Source organism: Pelophylax lessonae (assembly GCF_965119305.1).
Source record: "Pelophylax lessonae genome assembly, chromosome: 3".
Lineage (NCBI taxonomy): Eukaryota > Metazoa > Chordata > Amphibia > Anura > Ranidae > Pelophylax > Pelophylax lessonae.
The window spans coordinates 264,881,317-264,896,037 of NC_138770.1; the positions used below are offsets into that span (position 1 = coordinate 264,881,317).

Consider the following 14,721-nt stretch of genomic DNA (forward strand, 5'->3'; position numbering starts at 1 on the left):
CTAACCTGTCCTGCTTTAAAATTGCGCATACTCGTGGAATGGTGACAAACTAGAGTATTTAAAAATCTCCATAGGTGGCGCTTTAAAAATATTTACAGGTTACTTGTTTAGGGTTACAGAGGTCGTCTAGCAGTAGAATTATTGCTCTTGCTTGTGCGACTTACGTATGCGTTTACTTCTGCGCGCAAGCATGGAGGGATTGGGCACTTACATTTTTTTTTTTTTGCTTTTTATTTTTATACTGTCCCTTTTATTATTATTTAATCACTTTTATTCCTATTACGAGGAATGTAAACATCCCTTGTGATAGAAATAAGGATGACAGGCCCTCTTTATAGGGAGTCTGGGGTTAAAAAGACCCCAAGTCTCTAATTTACCTTTTTAAAAGCAAAAGACAAAAAAAAAAAATGTTTTTTTTATTTTGAACATATAAACATGAACATGAGTTTAAAAAAAAAAAAAAAAATAAAAATTACTATGGCCCGGGAACCAGAAATGACGTTGGACTTTGTACCGGTCATCCAAGGGCATAGAGACAAGTGGAGACCATCTTGGTCTCACTCTTCTTATCCAGCTACTGCCAGCATCGGATCGCTCACAGGCCAATTGGTCAGGTAGGCCAGGGACCGACTGGGAAATGGCGGGAGAGTGGGGGCACCCCCCCCCCACCACTTCTAAAAGTGATCCTGTGCGAATCCACCCGTGGGACCACTTTTATCATACAGAGAATCGCCTATAGTAAAAAAAATATATTTAACGTCAAACAAATTGCATATTTTTACTATAGGCCGATCAGCAAGTGAAGATTTTTGGCTGAACATTATTTGTCTGCAGAATGTAACTTACAAGAGAAAAAACATTAAATTGCATGCATGGTGGTAATATACTGTACATATAGTATATAGCTGCCTTCTGAGATGAGTTTATAACTAGTGATGGGCGAATCTTCCTGACTTAGATTTAAAGGCATGTTCAGCACACAGAACCAAAAATCTGTAAATTGCAGACCTTAATACAAACCCCATTCAATTCAATAGGAGGCAAACCTTGAAAACCAGTTTCTTCCATTTTCAAAGCAAATTAGGGTTGTCAAATAAGATAGAAAGTTGGGCACTGCCATGGGGGGCATGTACCAATGCAAAAAAGGTTTGGCAGGGAGCAATGATTTTAATAAGGCTTAAAGTGAAAAAATAGAAATGCACAATTCCTTTAAATTACATGCTTGTGGGATGCCTAAAAGCCGGTCCACACTAGCGCGACTTGTCAGCCTGACAAGTCGCGCTCCCTCGCGGTCCATTGACCGCTACAGGACCCGTTCTAATAGGAGCGACACGAGTCGCTCCGACTTAGAAAAAGGGTCCTGTACTACTTTGGGGTGACCTCGGAGCGACTTGCATAGACTTCCATTTTGTGAAGTCCCTGCAAGTTGCTCCGAAGTCGTGGTGCATGGCAATGCACAAGTCGCCTCCGAAGTAGTACAGAGTCGTGTCGCCTTAGTGTGAACCGACTCTTAGAGCCCATTCACATTAGCGCGACTTGTCATCCTGAAAAGTCGCGCTCGGTCGCGGTCCATTGATTAGCACAGGACCTGTTCTAATAGGAGCGACACAAGTCGCTCCGACTTAGAAAAAGGGTCCTGTACTACTTTGGGGCGACCTCGGAGCGACTTGCATAGACTTCCATTATGTGAAGTCTCTGCAAGTCGCGCCGAAGTTGCTGTGCACGCGACTTCACAGGTCGCCCCCTAAAGTCGTGTCGCGCTAGTCTGAATGGGCTCTTAAACCTGCCTGTGAAGTTGTACGTCTGAAGGCTGTACTAAAGCAAAAATATTTACAAATAAAATAATGACACCGCTTGTCATTTAAGGGTCCTTTCAGACGGCCGCTCCGCTGCTTTAGTCCGCTGCGGGACTTTTTTTTCTTTTTTTTCACGGAGTGGATGACATTTGTGTGTCTCCGTGTGCCCGCATATCATCCCATCCGTTTGCGGATGATATGCGGACATAATGTAAGTATATGGCACTGCGGATGTCAGCGGATGATACCGCTGACATCCGATTTTCCTTCCTTTCCGTTTTTTACACGGATGAAAAAATAGGGTTCTGTTCCATTCGAAAAAACGGAACAGAACTGAAAGGAGGAAAATCGGATGTCAGCGGATGGTATTCCGCTGACATCCGCAGTGCCATTCACTTACATTATGTCCGCAAATCATCCGCAAAAAAAATAGGATGATTTGCGGACACACGGAGTGGCCGTGTGAAAGGACCCTTAGGCTAGGTTCAAATTATTGCAGGTCAGAAGCACTTACAAAATAGTTTGTCAGAGACCCGCTCTCCTCTATGGGAGGTTGGATGAAAACAGACCGCCTGTCTGTTTTCGTCTGATCCTCCAGATGGATGGAAAATAGGGTTACCATCCGTCTGGATTTCACTGACAGGATCAGATAGCAGCGAGTGTCAGCGTCCAATCAGGTTCGCCTGAAAAACTGACTGATCGGAAAGCCCGTGTGAAAGGGGCCTTATTCCTTCTTTATTTTTTATTTTTCTTTTGTGCAGAGGCATTAAACATTGTTTGAGGCTTGCTATTCAACTTCAGTGCACATCTGTTCAGATTTTCGTTTTCTGCCAAGGTCTGGTGCATAATCGCTCACAGGTTTTCCTGATTGGATTATTTGAAGAAGCATAACTTGTTAGGGAACAGGCTTGGCAGTATGTCATTACCATAAGGCCCCTTTCACACGGGAGTCCGTCGGCGGACTCCGTTTTTCTCAGCGTCGGATCGATCCGCCGATCCCCCGCTGAGCAGGCGGATGGCAGCTGTGTCTCCGCGCTGTGTGCAGAGACAGAGCTGTCAGGTCCCCGCTGTTCTCTATGGAGGAATGGGATGGGTACGGACCGTCTGTCTGTTCTCATCCGATCTGTGGGACGGATGGAAAATAGGGTTTCCATCCGTCCAGATTTGACAGGTTGGATCGGATGTCAGTGGACATGTCTCTGCTGACATCCGATGCCCCATAAAGATGCATGGGGCATCCGTTCAGATCCACCAAAAAAACGGACAGGTGGATCTGAACAGGTGGACTGTGTGAAAGGGGCCTAAGAGTTGCACCCTAAAAAAATGCTGTGCTGCCTGACTTAACTATAATTTGCACCTTACAAAAAATAGAAATATTAAACTAAAGCTCTATAGGGTGGCTACGCTACGATGGGTCAGTGTATGGGGGGGGGGGGGGGGTTTCAGCTGGGACTACAGCAGCATGTGAACATGTGTGGGCGCAGTAGCGAGATGGCTATCAGCCATATTTTGATTAAGAATGTTTTTCTATAAACTCTCTTATTTGGCAACATTTTTCTGATCTAATGTCATCTAAGGCTAGGTTCATATTTGTGTTTTGCGTCAACACATGAAAAATCTTTCGCTGTCTGCAATTCACAAAAAGGCGCAGTCCTTCTGCATACCAGGGGCGTGTGTGCCAAATTCCATTGTAACAAAGTAGTATGCTATTTGGTGTGGTGCAATTTTTTAAAAGGGTCATGCACTAAATGAATGTGTGTTCACGCGTGTAGAAGCCTATTGAAATGAATAGGCTGCCCTAAACGGAGTGGAGAATGCATGCGCTGTAAAAGAATCACACAAAGGATCATTGGACATGCAGTCCCTATGACAGAAGGTCAAGTAGTAATTCAGCGTGTTCTTCCTGGACAGAAGTTTGGGAAATTCTGGATGGGGGTGACAGCAATGAGCATGTTTAGAAAGGTAGAAAAATGATTTGGAGACGATATTTGAAAAAAAAAAAAAAAAAGAAATTGAAAATGCAGCTAGAAAAGTTGATCTAAAGGGAAACATTATCTTCTTGATGAGGATTTAAACAACTTTATTCATCTACCTCTTTCTCCTAACTTCTTGATGTACTTCTATACACCTCTTTTGTTTATTAGGCATCTGTCAGTCATATACTGAAATTATGTCTCTTCATCATTGCTGTAGATTATCATGATATAGCGAGTAGAGCAAACATTGATTTATTAGACATTGCAGTATAAAGGATGGCTGGAATACAAAGCGTTTTCTATGGAGCGATTGTATGGGCATAATTATTGTCACAGGAGTAAAGGAAGGTTATTTAATTACACAGCCAGCTGGAAACTTACAGGAATGGAAACATCAATTATTCCTAAATGACAGGCCAGTGACAATATGTACGTGTTTTTTCTCTTTCATTAGGAAAAACTGAAAATCAGTAATCTTGATGTTTTTAGCACCAAAGGAAACTCATAGGAAAGCTCAATCTCCATTATATCCATGTACAGAATTGCAGAAAACCAGCAGTCTTTTAATTTTGTCTTATAGAACGTTGGCTATAATTCTTCTCTGTTGAGTTCCCATCATCCCCTGTACTGTATCTGACATGGCAAATGAGGGAAGCCGCCTTTACTAGTTGATCAATGAAAAAATTTGGATCAGTAGGGATTGACCCAATGTATGTGTCCTGTCCTCAGCCATGCCATCGTTGATGTTGGCACAAAGTTTGGATGTTGAGGGGGTTATTTCCTAAAACTGGAGCGTGCAACTGTGCATAGAAACCAATCAGCTTCCAGCTTTTATTGTCAAAGCGTAACTGAACAAGCTGAAGTTAAAAGCTGATTGGCTACTATGCACAGCTGCACCAGATTCTGAGTGTGCCAGTTTTAGTAAATCAACCCCACTGTTTCATAGGATAGAGTTCATCAAGCTCACTAAAAAGAAAAGTAATTCCCTACCCATGTGGGGGGGTGATTCTTGTAGTGGCATCACTTCACGGAACAATGGACTAGCTGTACAGAAAATAAAGTCAACAATCCTGTCAGGACACACACACTGAGTATCAGAGTGTGTACACTCACACGTGTCAGGGCCGACGTGCATACAACATCAGGAGAGAGAGACGCGCACACACAAGGTCAGGAGAGAGACGCGCACACACAAGGTCAGGAGAGAGACGCGCACACACAAAATCAGGAGAGAGACGCGCACACACAGCGTCAGGAGAGAGACGCGCACACACAACAATGGGAGAGAAAAAATCTCTTTATATAGATTGACCACAAAGCAGTGAGGCAGAGGAACCCGCCAGTAGGGGGCGAGGGACGCTGACTCATCCAACCAAAACCGCGGGAGCAGAGAGCCAACACTGCATGAGTGTTAAACAATGAAAGGAAAAAGTTGGGCCATGGGGGATTTTTATGGTGCCGTAAGACTAAATATACACACAATTCATAGAAAAAGTGATATAAAATTGAACAGCTTTATTAATACAGACAGACTATTAAAATCTTGTCAAAAATGACGAGAAAATACATAACATTTTCACAGACAAAACCATGATAATATTGCTTAATAAATGGGACATGGACTGATAAACAATGAACTGTTGTTGGTAGTAAAGTAAGATGTTCCTACTACAGAGTAGTAGGATAGTCCATGTCCAATTGAGCACTTGACATGTTTCGCTTTGATTAAACCGCTTCTTCAGAAGTTTGGTATAAGCTGAAATAATAAACAACAGCGTCAAAAAGTAAATAGAACATATCACAAAAACGCAGAGTAACAACACAGTCAGAAGAGCCGCCAGGAATGCCCAACCATCACCGTAACACCTCCACCAATGATGTTAAGGAAAGGGAAGCAAAGAAAGCTGCATCAAAAAAAAAAAAAAAACCCAGGCGGGTGTGGTGTGGCTAAGAAAGAAAAACGCCAAAGCAATGTGCATTTTTATTTTATGCTGGAAGTATAAAATGGTGGGAAAAGAGAAACACAAAACACATAAGTATATGAGTATATGTAAAAAATTAATTAAATCCCACCTATATTGACAAAGGCACATTGGTTTTATTTGTAAATGAAAAGGTGGAAAATCACTGATGTTCATACTAAAAGTAAGGGCCAAAAGTCGTTATGTTGGAATACTGCCCTGCAGCCCAGTCTCCGAAGGGAGGGGATCATGCTCTGCTTCAGTATGTCACAGTAATTGTTGGCATTCATGTTTCCCTCAATGAACTGGGAGGGAAAATGGCTAATTGGGCCCAATTTAGACATTTTCACTTAGGGGTGTACTCAGTGGTGTATTTAGGTTTTGTGCTGCCCTAGGCCTGACTTAACATGTGCACCCCCTAATTTAAATAACATACTGTCAGGTAGCAATGTGACTGCTTTATGGGGGTGCCAGACTGATTTGCCTCCTGGACCTTGCCCTCCGGTCCAATTCGCCCCATAAGACTGGCACTATTCTAAAAGTGTAGCACAAGCCAGCGGGGACCCTTTTCGTGCGGGAGTTGGGAGGAGGCTGTTTTTTTTTTTTTTTTTTTTTCAGTGAAAAGTTCCGCCCTAGGCCTGGGCCTTGTCAGCCTAGGCCAAGATACAGCACTTTTGTGAGATACTGTATATATACTGTACATATATATATATATATATATATATACCCATTTGGTGTCGGGTCAGATACACACACACACACACACACACACACACACACACACACACACACACGCTTAGCTATTCTAGGAATGGACACCCTTGGCTAGTGTTTTATTTGAAAAGCATTGTCATAATGCAGATATCCTTCAGTAGCTGGAATTTTTAGATGAGCAAACGGAAAATATTCTTACAAGAAGGTATTGGTTAATAGTATTCTGTCTAGTAATCTGTGTTAGATTTCTGTGTTATGGATTAGCTTTATTATAGTCCACTTTATTACACACATTTAGTATCTGTGTCCGTAAAAGTATGATAAATCTGTAAATGTTATCTGGAATGTTTTTCTTTCATGTTTGCCTTTACATCCATGTATCTGGGGATTAGTAGAGCTCCTGCAGGGTAGAAGATAGGCCTATAATATATACAGATCTCTGCGTGAATATCTATTACATTTTCATTGTTGTTGAGTCTCTTGGCAAGCATTCGGAGAAGTGTGTGCCTCTTGCATCCTTTTATGAGCTCCTCGTGCAAATATCAGATAGCATTTATTGAGTGTATGTCAGCTAGACTGTTCAACAAGGAGAAGACTGGTTGAATTGATTTCCAAATCACACACGGTCTTGAGGGCTGCCCTCCAAAGGCAAGTTTTCATTTAGACCCATTTGTTTTATTTGCAGGATGAGAGCAGGCAAGCTATTTTCATACAACAAAGCATAGATAAAATGAAAACGCATTCAGACACCACTTTGGATGAAAAGAAATATGGCACCAATAGCAGCCATTCAGGTGCTTACCTTCATTTTGTTGTATGCAGTTGAAAATGGCAGCTGGGGTCTGGCTGCTATAGAAACAACCTTAGCTGGCCCTTTTTACCCATTAAGAGTAATTATTAATTTGCAGTCATCTGTGAGGACTGGAATATAAAATTGTATACCCCTTACTAGTGGGTGTTCCATTCCTATAGTTTACCATGGTAGTTCACACTTAATTTTCTTAAATAGTAGTCAATAATTATTAGTTATTTATTTATGTTACTATACTTGGCATATTATATTGATTCCTGTGCTAATTGGCGGTACTTAGCAGATGCTACCTTTGAACTCTTATGCTGATCATAGATGCACTGTTTTTCTATACAAAGAAGGTTTAAGATTTTCTTGTGATGTTTATGTGTATAGATACCAGGGAGTGTTTCTAAATGACAACATACTCTTAAATCTGGATCCCAAAAATGCATTTTTGCAGCAGATTATAGGCTGTTTGAGAGCTAGCAATAGTAGAAACTGTACAACAATTGGAAGACTTACCTGTAGACCTAAAAGGATGGACATGGTCAGCAACAATACTCTGGTAGGCCTTGGCATTAAAATGATGCTCAATTGGTACTGAGGGGCCCAAAGTGTGCCAAGAATGTCTCAGCTGAAACAGACTCATCAGACCAGGGAACGTTTTTCCAATTTTCTGTTGTCTAATTTTGTGGAGCCTGTGTGAATTGTAGCCTCCGTTTCCTGTTCTTAGCTGACAGCAGTGGCACTCAGTGTGGTCTTCTTCAAGGTTTCATGTGTTGTGTGTTCAGAGATGGTTTTCTGCATACCTTGGTTGTAACAAGTTTATTTGAGTTATAGTTACCTTTCTATCATCTTAACCAGTCTGCCCACTCTCCTCTGACATTAACAAGGCATTTACGTCCACTCAACTGCCACTCACTGGATATTTTCTCTTTTTCAAACCACTCCTCTGTAAACCCCAGAGATGGTTGTGCGTGAAAATCCCAGTAGATCAGCAGTTTTTGAAATCCTCAGACCAGCTTGCCATGCACCAACAACCATGCCATGTTCAAAGCCACTTAAACCCCTTTTCTTCCTCGTTCTGATGCTCAGTGTGAACTTCAGCATGTTGTCTTCGCCATGTCTAGATGCCAAAATGCATTGAGTTGCTGCCATGTGATTGGCTAATTAGCAATCTGTGTTACCAAGCAATTGAACAGGTATACCTAATGAAGTGGCTGGTGTGTGTGTGTATATATGTGTATATATATATATATATATTTATATATATATATATATATATATGTGTGTGTGTGTATAATATTATATATATATTTTTTTTTTTAACAGCTCTTATAAGTGACCAGTCCACTTCTCTTTTATTTAAGCAAGCCAGTTGGGGGTTTCTTGTCATTCATTCCTATCACATACCTTAGGAATACAAGCTCAGGGCTGTTTTAATCACTTTTTTGGTGCTCTTAGTATTAGTGCCAACCTCTTTTATTCTGTGAATAGGTGACGCTATGGTAACGCCCCTTAGGATGTAGGGCCACGATACATATTCATTCATAGTATATTCTTAAAGTGTTATTAAACCCACAACAGTAAAATCAGTCTATATATGCAGTAAAGCATTTTTGTTATACTCACCGTGGAACCTAAGGGGTTAGTCTGCATCATGTAAAAAGGCTGTTTGATCCTGTCTCCTCTGATTCTCTCCTCCTTCCACTTTCCCCAATATATTTCCTGATAGAACAGAGCCAGAGGACAAGCTGCACATGCTCAGTTTGGTGTATATTGCTAGAGAGTTTTTTTTTTTTTTTTTTCTTGGAAGAGTGCATGTGATCAGCACAGGGCCAATCAGCACTGTCCACATATAGGATCAGGGGTCCTGCACCCTGATAGGACAACCAGTGCAGAATGAAAGCTCCTGCTACAAGCTTTAACCAGACACTGATCAAAGTCACAAACTGCTATATACCGCTGATTAGAAAAGGTATTTAGCAGTTTATATTTACTAAAATAATTGCATTTCCATGTTCTGTGTACTGTGGGAGACCAGATATAGTGAATGCAGGGTCCTGGGTTTAGTAACACGTTAAGCCTGGTACACACAATGAGATTATCGAACAAATGATCTTCCATTTATTTATTTTTTTTGCATGCTAGCCTCCATATGAAAATGAAGAGTTTACTAAAGTTCTGAAAATTCTCGTACAACAGAATAAAAATTCAGAAGTATAATGTATGTAATGTATTGTATTTTTGGAAAAAACACTTTTAAACTAAAAGCATACGGGAAATTTTTTTGCGTTTGACCCTTTGGATAATGTCGGACGAAAGCTGTGTATTAACAATCAGATTATCATACGATCACTTCGAAAGCTGTATTTTTTTGTACGATTTTCTGATTTGTGTGTACTTGGCTTTAGTCTTCCTTGTTGAATATCACTGGGACAGCTTGTTTTACTTTGTAGCCAGCCTGGGGCCCATATTAATAAATAAAAAAAGAACAGTAAATATTTAATGTTTAAAACAACAGTCAAGTCCGGGTCTCAGTCCAATAGAGAGTTTGAGAGTGGATTTGAAGAGCGCTGAAGTAGGTGAACAAATAGAGCGAGCGTTCCTTTGCTTGCTGTTTGCATAAGGGCTCTTTCACACGGAGCGGACTGCATTGCAATCCGCTCCGGCACTTTTTTTTTTTTTTTTTCAAGGAGCAGATGACACTTGTGTCATCCGCTCCGTATGTCCGCATATCATCCCATTCGTTTGCGGATGATATACGGACATAATGTATGTCTATCGGCATTGCGGATGACACCGCTGACATCCGATTTTGCATCTGTTCCGTTTTTCAAACGGAAGAAAAAATAGGGTTCTGTTCCGTTCCAAAAAACAGAACAGAACTGAAAGGATGAAAATCGGATGTCAGCTGATGGTCACCCGCTGACATCCGCAATGCCATTAACATGCATTATGTCCGTATATCATCCGCAAAAAAATAGGATGATATACAGACATGCGGAACGCCCGTGTGAAAGGGCCCTTAGAGCTCAGTTTGAGATGCTTCTTTTGGGTTTCTTTGACTTGTAAGGGGGGCGGGGGAGTTCTGACATGAACAAAAAGCACATGTACACAGGCCCAAAGGCTGTTCACTCGCTATCCCTATGCAACCTGACAGAGCTTGAGCATTTTTGAAAGATGAATAGGGAAAAGTCAAATACTGTTTTGAAGGGGGTGTATACTTGCGCAACTGGTTATGTTGTATTTTTTTGTTAGAATGAATTTAAAGTGGTTGTTAACCCACTTATACAACTTTAGATAATCCTCTGTGTAGTCTGATTACAAGTGTTTGTTTTATAAAAAAAAAAATGCTGCCTTTACCGTATTTCAGAGCGGCTCCTGGCAATCATGTGACCGGCCGACTCTCTCCTCTCCCCGTCTGAAAGATGCAGGGGGCAGGTTTTGAGATTCCCTTGCTGATGTCGGGCATGGGGAGAGGAGAGAAAGTCGGCCGGTCACGTGATCGTCGGGGGCCGCTCTGAAATACATTAAAGGCAGCATTTTTATTATAAAACAGACAGGGGCACTTGTAATCAGGGTACCAGGGTACAGAGAGGATTATATAGGACAAGAAAAGTTCTAAAGGCAGCAGGAGGGGAGGGGTGGGCTCTGACACAGGAGCAGACAGGCAGGGAGGGAGGGGGGAGTGGAGTGGAGCAGAGGGGAGGGCAGAGAGCTGTGGATGACAGAGGCACGTAAACTGACCACGGTGTCAGGGCTCAGCAGTTTACGGAGGTGAGGGTAGAAATTGGCAGGATCAGCCAGGTATTTTAGGTGATACAGGGGGGCTAAAATTTACATAGCACAAGCACTGTGCTGCATAACATGCTTTAGGAACAGGATCTTTATTTTTATTTTTGTTGGGGTAAATAACGCTTTAACACCTTTTGAAGACATCTGTTTCACTTTGACATTATAGGTTAATTATTTTGTCAAATAACCTGACCTACTGAAATTTGCCTGAATTCTAAATCCTACCTAAACACCTACTCCCGTTGATATATGAATGAGTAATGGGAATTACATAATGATAAAACCTATATCCTCAGAAATGGACAATAAAATTCTAGAAATACATTTTTTGGGCTGTTTGTGGCCTGACACCTTCTGTTTTCTTTCCGCAGAGACATCATGATTACTCATTTTGATCCCAGCATCACCTTCGATGGACTGTGTAATGAAGTGCGAGACATGTGCTCCTTTGACAATGAACAGCTCTTCACCATGAAATGGATTGATGAAGAAGGTAATGGTTTCTAATAGTAAAATAAGCTAGACATCTTAATTAAATACCAGGATGAGAAGTTTTCTGTTTAACTTACACATTGTATAGTAATAACTGTGCAAACAGAAGGCCACAAGCCATTTATATATATATAAATATATTTGCCATAGCCAGAATAGGCCACTTAGTCCCGGTTCACATTTGTGCGATGCGGGAACGCTGCGAAAATGCAGCGTGATATCGCATCCGCACCTCTGGCAGTTCACACTGTCATATGCGATACGCAGGGGGTGTCAATTAAAAGTTAACGACACCCCCAGTTGCGATCGCATATCGCAGTGCGATCTGCAAGTTCGCACAGAATTGGATCACACTAGTGGGAACCACTATGCGATCCGATTCTTCTGCGGATGAAAAAAAGCCTCATGTGCGTGTTTATTGCGGATGCTGTGCGAGTTCAGCCATACAAAGTGTATGGCTGAAATTCGCACCGAACATGATATCGCATGTCATTTAGGAGCAGTGCGCTCCGAATTACATGCGATCTCCGCAATCGCACAAATGTGAACCGGCACTTAAAGTGGTTTGTAAAATACAGGATATGGAAACTAGGGACTTTATGGGTGCGAAGAGTAAACCAAATAGGCTGTATTGAAATCCAGGAAAAAACAACAATTAGACTATGAAAAAAATAAGAAATTCTAATATATAAAAATGTATGTCAATATTACAAATTGTTAAAAAACATCATTGGTAATATCCGTACATATATAACTACACTTTAGATATAAAGCGTAGTTGTATATGTATTGATTTTACCAATGATGTTTTTTTAACAATTTGTAATAAATACATTTATATAAATTTTTATATATTAGCATTTCTTCTTTTTTTTTTTTTTTTTCCATTGTTTGTTTATTTATCGTTTTTTTCCTGGATTTCAATACAGCCTATTTGGTTAAGGCCCCTTTCACACACAGTAGTCCGTCGGCGGACTCCGTTTTTCTCAGCGGGGGATTGAACCGCCGATCCCCTGCTGAGCAGGCGGATGGCAGCTGTGTCTCCATGCTGTGTGCGGAGACACAGCTGTCAGGTCCCGCTGTTCTCTATGGGGGAATCGGATGTGAACGGACCGTGTGTCTGTTCTCATCCGATTCGATCTGCTGGACAGATGGAAAATAGGGTTTCCATCCGTCCAGATTTGACAGATCGGATCGGATGTCAGCAGACATGTCTTCGCTGACATCCGATGCCCCATAGAGATGCATGGGGCATCCGTTCAGATCCGCCAAAAAAACGGACAGGCGCATCTGAACGGTCCGCCTGTGTGAAAGGGGCCTTACTCTTCTCACCCATAAAGTCCCTAGTTTCCATATCCTGTATTTTAAATCTTTAGTTTGGGATGTTGGTGCTTTAATGTTATGTAAATGGTTCCACCCTCTAAATATAACTTAAAGTGGTTGTAAGGGCACAAGGTTTTTTTGAAGGTACAAAACCTCCTGTGTGCAGCAGCCCCTCCAGCCCTCTAATGCTTACCTGAGCCCCCTCTCGATCCAGCGATAGCCTTGAATTCCACAATCTTGTAGCCCTAACAGTAAAGAACCCCCCACGTTGCCTGAGGTTAAAACGCTTCTCCTCTAATCGCATTGTATGCCCTCGAGTCCTCATGCAATCCCTTCGACTGAATAGCTGTTTTTCTATGCTGAGATCACCATTGAGATATTTATAAATTGCTATCATGTCCCCTCTCAGGCGTCTCTTCTCCAGGGAGAATAAATCAAGCGATTGCAGACGCTCTTCATAATTAAGGTCCTCCAATCCCCTAATTAGTTTAGTTGCCCTTCTCTGGACTCTCTCCAGCTCCAACACTTCCCTCCTGAGGACCGGCGACCAGAACTGGACAGAATACTCCAGATGTGGTCGGACCAGAGTTTTATAAAGTGGAAGGATTATAGTCTTATCTCTGGAATACATCCCTTTCTTTATGCATGCTAATATTCTGTTGGCTTTGGCAGATGCCGTTTGACATTGCATGCTATTGCTTAGTCTATCATCTACCAAGACTCCCATATCTTTCTCCATTTTTGATTCCCCCAAGGGTTCCCCCCCCTAATGTGTATTGGGCTTTTATGTTTTTAGTCCCCAAGTGCAAAACCTTACACTTCTCCTCCACATTAAACCTCATTTGCCATGTCGTTGCCCACTCTGTTATTTTGTCCAGGTCATTCTGTAGGATATCTGCTTCATGCTGTGCAGTTATTGCCCTGCCCAATTTTGTGTCATCTGCAAAAACTGATATAGAACTACTGATCCCGTCCTCAATGCTGTTTATGAATACATTGAACAAGGTTGGTTCCAGGACTAACCTTGGTGGACCCGCTTACCACCTCAGACCAGTCTGAGTATGCGCTGTTTAGTACCACCCTTTGCACACGCCCTTTTAGCCAAGAGCAAACCCTGCGGTCAATACCTGCAGACCTTATTCTATAAATTAAGCGCTTGTGGGGAACTGTATCAAAGGCCTTAGCGAAATCCAGGTACACCACATCCACTGGTCTGCCCCTATCTAGCTCACAGCTCACCTCCTCGTAGAATGTTAAGAGATTGGTTTGACAAGAACGCCCATTTGTAAACCCGTGCTGATTACTGCTGATGATGTTGTCTTTAGCAAACTCCACGATCCAAACTCTACGATCTAGTCCCTTATCATCCCCTCCAGAAGTTTACATACTATCGATGTCAGACTGATAGGCCTATAATTTCCCGGAAAATACCACAGCCACTTTTTGAATATCGGTATCACGTTAGCCTTCCTCCAATCCCCTGGTACATTTCCTGTCATAATACTGTCAGCAAAGATCAGGAACAGTGGTCTAGATATAATCTTACTGAGTTCTTTGAGTACTCTTGGATGTACGCCATCCGGGCCTGGTGATTTGATTGTGTTAATTTTTTCCAGCCTTTCCCTGATTTCACCTTTTCTTCACCTTTCCACCTTCCCTGAAATCATTCTTTAGGATCCTCCACCTTCCTTTTACTTGGTCATTAGAGCCCACATGCACCATGACCGCTGGGTCATCCCCAGCCCCGCACAATAATCTGTCTACCCGATCCGTGATGTGCCGAACTCGAGCGCCCGGTAAACAACATACTCTCCGGCTACCGCAATCTTTTCGACAGATTTCCCTCTCTGTCCTCTTGATCATTGAGT

At 41.9% G+C, this 14,721-nt stretch overlaps 1 protein-coding gene across 1 annotated transcript in view; it reads left to right on the plus strand.

Annotated features, from left to right (window-relative positions):
* Positions 1-14,721, plus strand: part of PRKCI (protein kinase C iota) — a 202,042-nt gene that overhangs the window by 54,833 nt on the left and 132,488 nt on the right. The window contains exon 2 of the mRNA XM_082252559.1: positions 11,410-11,531. Coding sequence (XP_082108685.1) covers positions 11,410-11,531 — 122 coding nt within the window. The remainder of the gene's footprint in view (positions 1-11,409; positions 11,532-14,721) is intronic.